Consider the following 4,854-nt stretch of genomic DNA (forward strand, 5'->3'; position numbering starts at 1 on the left):
TTTCTTGATATTATAAAAGTATTAAATTAAATTAATAAATATTTTTTAAAATAGTGGATATAAATTAAACGAAATGTGTAATATAATTTCAACAATAAATAAGAAGACACATAATTTTACTCATAAATCTCATTCGCTGAATGCGTTTTATGCCTTTAATTCTCAGCTCTTTCTATTTAGGTATCTGAGAAGGGATTTTTCAATTTTTCAATGACATGACGGTTTTTTAAAAGATAAAATATTTATCTTTTCTTGATAATATAAAAGTAATAAATGAAATTAATAAATATATTTTAAAAATAGTTGACAAATAAATTAAATGGAAGGGGTAGTATAGTAATTTCAACAATAAATAAGAAGACACATAATTTTACTCATAAATCGTATTCGTTGAATGCGTTTTATGCCTTTCATTCTTAGCTCTTTCTATTTAGGTATCTGAGAAGGGGGTTTTCAAGTTTTTAACGACATGACGATTTTTAAAAGATAAAATATTTATCTTTTCTTGATATTATAAAAGTAATAAATGAAATAAATATATATTTAAAATATTGGACAAATAAAATTAAACGGAAGGGGTAATATAGTAATTTCAACAATAAATAAGAAGACGCATAATTTTACTCATAAATCGTATTCGCTAAATGCGTTTTATGCATATAAATATATATATTTTTTATTTTTATTTTTTTTAACGTTAAGATAACCCGCAACCGCTACAACCTTTGTCCTTCGGGTGAGCACTAGGTAAATCCCCCACTGTGTACCTGTAAACAACAAATGAGAGGTAAACCGCACTAGACAAGCCTTATGCGACATGCTTGACTGAGAAGGCACTGAGAGGAGATCAATCTCGAGTCATTCATGTGAATAACCACCCTCTAAACGAATTGAGCCATTCCAAAGGACGTTGAAAATTATATTAGGATAATATTTGTTTTAGTTGAAGTGTTTACTTAATCAACTGTTTAACGGGCAAACCCCTAAAGGTTCTATTTATTTCTTTCTCTTCAAACACCCCACGAAAAAAAGTAAAGCACCGAAACTCCATAAAGGTACTCCCCTTTACAGATCTCCACTCGGCAATCGCTGTATAATTCCTCCGGCGAACGGAGTTCCGGGATGTCACGAAAGTTATCGGATAACGGAATCGACGGCGACGACGAGAGGGACGAAGAAGAAGAATATTCCGATGAAGAAGAAGAGGAAGGAGAAGAAGATGAATATGAACCAAGGCTCAAGTATCAGAGGATGGGAGGCAGTGTGCAATCGCTTCTTTCAAGCGATGCTGCTACATGTATTGCCGTCGCCGAGAGAATGATTGCCCTTGGTACATACAGTGGAGCCGTTCACATTTTAGATTTCCTCGGCAATCAGGTGATAATTTTTTCTTTTCGCATTGAGTTTTTGTGAATTCATGACTGAGGTTTATGTTACTGCTGTGATAGAATTTAGCTGGAAAGCATTGATCAGTGTTCAAAATGCGTTTAGGATAACTGCTTTATCAACATTAGCTCTGCTTTTATTGATTGTTTGATTTTTTTTTATTTGAGTAGCTTGAGGACGATGCAAAATTTACTTACTCTAATTTTTAGAGGTTATGTTTTACTTGAGAATTGTGAGCAGATAGATGTCATTTCAATAGCTTAACCTATAAAATTTCTTTTCTTTTTACCCAAGGCTGTGGGCCTAGTGGTCAATGAAGCAGATTTAGAACTAATGAGGTTTCATGTTCAAATTCCAGACACAAAAACACTGGGTGTTTTTTTTTTCCATTTGTCCTAGCCTTGATGGATAGAGTTACCAGATACATGTTGTTAGATGACAGGTATTCCTGTGGAATTAGTCGAGGAGCGTGCAAGCTGGTACAAATGTCATGGTTATCAAAAAAGAAATTATTTTTCTTCTTTTTAGGCTTAAATTAACTCTAGTGATGTGTGATGCACGTCACTTTTGTGATATACCTGAGGCTAGAAAATAATAACAAATGGCTTACTTTTTTAGTCTGCAATTTGTGGTGCCATGGATTTATGTAGTTTTAGACTTTTGATCCTTAAAATACTCATCAAGATGACTCCAGAAAAACTACATACATATTTGGAGAAAGTATTCCGGAGGCAGCAAAGTATCCCGGGGGACTGCTGTGCAGCTGAAAGATAGTTAACAACTTTCTAGTTAATCGAGAGGGGATTAGACATTTGCTTCTTTGTACTAGAAGGAATTTTTTTTCCTTTTTGTTTGTTTTTTTCGTTTTAATATAGAGAAGTTGTCAACTTCTTCAGAAAAATGTAGAAGCAGCCAACATAGGGAGAGGAGTATCAGTACTTGCATGAATCTGTCGTCATTCTAATCCCATATCATTTTAGGCAAGATAGAAACCTTAGTTGAACTCATGGAATAAAGTATGTGGAGGTAAAGCATGCCATAAAAAGTATGAGGGTTGAAAAGCTTGTAGTCTAGATCTTATCCCTTTTGGAAAGTACATAGGAGAGGTTGGATTAATATGACCACCAAACTACTCAATGTTTTATTAAGGAACAAGTAAAGAAAATACCTTGGTTCAGGCTATTCAAAGTTGTATGAACTATCAGATATTTAACTTATGAGTCATATGAAGCTTTAGGAAATGTTGATATATCACATACGTAGGAATACTAATGGAGCAGTAGTGAATCAGGTTAGACACATGCATAGATCTATAATAGAAGCTATACTTTCATTAGGAAGATTTTTTTTTTGAGAATGGTAATGTTGTATTCCTCAGCATTAAGCATTAAAGACATGTTGGAGACCTCCAAAAGATTCAGCTAGAAAAACAAAAGAAACTACAGCAATTACAAAAATCCTAGAAAATCTACTAACGATTCAACATGATGCAACTTCATATTACCGAGGACATGACTTTAGATAGGAAGGGTGGAGGTTGCGTATTAGGGTTGAAGGTTAGTAGGGATAGAGTGTTGTCTTGACCACCACATGCAAGGTGGTATTATATTCCACTATTTCTTTTGGCGTTTGCTCCCTCCTCTCCTAATTCAGCAACTAAGAAGATCTGCTGTGTGCTCTGACATTATCCACCGAGTTTGTGATAACTGAGAAATAATGTCCAGCAACTAAAAAAATGCATCATCTCACCAACTGGTTACGAGGAGTAAATCTTAGATCTTCATGTGGAAGTCAAATAGGATTGTGTTACTTCAGTTTTGATAATCAAAGATCTTGTTGAAAAAAACATCATTTAGGGTGTCCTTTAGTAGATAACCAGGGGTTTTTCTAATCTCTATTCATAGCATGGCTCTTGCTTGTTGGTTTAAGTTTTCCTAATCAAGAAGTCACTTGTTCCTTACTTAAATATTAAAGAAGTTTTGTCTGCCATAGGTTAAAGAGTTTGCTGCTCACACTGCTGCAGTCAACGATCTTTGCTTTGACACAGAAGGTGAATACATTGGAAGCTGTTCTGATGATGGATCTGTCATAATAAATAGTCTTTTTACTAATGAGAGGATGAAATTTGAGTATCATCGTCCAATGAAGGCTGTTGCTTTAGATCCAGATTATGCAAGAAAGTCTTCCAGAAGATTTGTGACTGGTGGTTTAGCTGGTAATTTGTATCTTAATGCGAAGAAGTGGATGGGCTATCGGGACCAGGTTTGTCTTTTGTCCATAGTGTTGGTGTATTTACCTTTTTTCATTGAAGGAACATGAAAAGATTGTGGGAACTCTTGATTGGTATTCATGTGGGTTTCTTTGGCAGGTTCTGCACTCTGGTGAAGGTCCAGTTCATGCAGTGAAGTGGCGGAGTAGTCTCATTGCCTGGGCAAATGATGCAGGAGTTAAAGTTTATGATGCTGCCAATGATCAGCGCATAACTTTCATTGAACGACCTCGTGGAAGCCCACACCCTGAACTTCTTGTCCCTCATATAGTTTGGCAGGTAGGTTTCAAGGCTGTTGTATAATCTGTATCCGTTGATTATTTGATTGTAGTTATGAGAGATTTGCATGCAATGTAAGACTGCTGTGTTGCTTTAGGTTTCCCAACATATTTTGCAAGTGAAACCGTAATCGTCTCTTTTCTGTTTCAGTTGTTGTGTATGTTGTTACTTCTAATTATTTTGGACAATCCTCATTGTTTTACATTCACATTCAGGATGACACTGTTTTGGTCGTTGGATGGGGAACCTCTGTGAAAATTGCATCGATAAAAACAAACCAGAACAAAGGCTTGAATGGGTCATACAAGTATATAACCATGTCTAGTCTGAATCAGGTGGATATTGTGGCATCCTTTCAAACCAGCTATTTCATTTCAGGAATCGCTCCTTTTGGTGATTCTTTGGTTGTTCTTGCTTATATTCCTGCCGAAGAAGATGGAGAGAAGGACTTCAGCAGCACTATTCCCTCCAGACAGGTATCTGTTTCCTTCTTTCTGACCTTGGACTTACTGATCCGCTGGATCAAATGTCAACGTATTTTTCCCTTTCTGTTTTATAAATGAGTTATCTTTCTTGCTAAGCTTCGCTTCTATGGGAAGTTTACATATTTTGAGGGAAAATGCTTTGTCGTTATTTGATGCCAACCCTTGACTTCAAATAGTTTTGCTCGACGTGAATGTAAATTGCAGTATCATAATGAGAGTTAATAACTTTGATGGTCACTCAACTATCAATTTTTTTCACAGAAAGTCACTCAACTTTCATTTTCAACTCAAAAGTCACTCAACTATGATTTCTTTGCACAGAAAGTCACTCAACCTATTTAATTATTTTTTTCATTAAAATTTGCTCACATGGAATTTTAATTATTAACCAAAATTTTAAGAACCAAATATATATCCATTTAAACCATTTAATGA

The 4,854-nt window shown here is 35.1% G+C and overlaps 1 protein-coding gene across 1 annotated transcript in view; it reads left to right on the forward strand.

Annotated features, from left to right (window-relative positions):
* Window positions 1–992: 992 nt before the first annotated feature.
* LOC102582868 (vacuolar protein sorting-associated protein 41 homolog) overlaps window positions 993–4,854 on the forward strand; it is a 17,056-nt gene continuing 13,194 nt past the window's right edge. Inside the window, exons 1-4 of the mRNA XM_006348991.2 lie at window positions 993–1,377; window positions 3,379–3,648; window positions 3,755–3,934; window positions 4,150–4,410. Of these exons, the coding sequence (XP_006349053.1) occupies window positions 1,123–1,377; window positions 3,379–3,648; window positions 3,755–3,934; window positions 4,150–4,410 (966 nt within the window). The 5' untranslated portion in view covers window positions 993–1,122. The remainder of the gene's footprint in view (window positions 1,378–3,378; window positions 3,649–3,754; window positions 3,935–4,149; window positions 4,411–4,854) is intronic.

Source organism: Solanum tuberosum, unplaced genomic scaffold (assembly GCF_000226075.1).
Source record: "Solanum tuberosum cultivar DM 1-3 516 R44 unplaced genomic scaffold, SolTub_3.0 scf00101, whole genome shotgun sequence".
Lineage (NCBI taxonomy): Eukaryota > Viridiplantae > Streptophyta > Magnoliopsida > Solanales > Solanaceae > Solanum > Solanum tuberosum.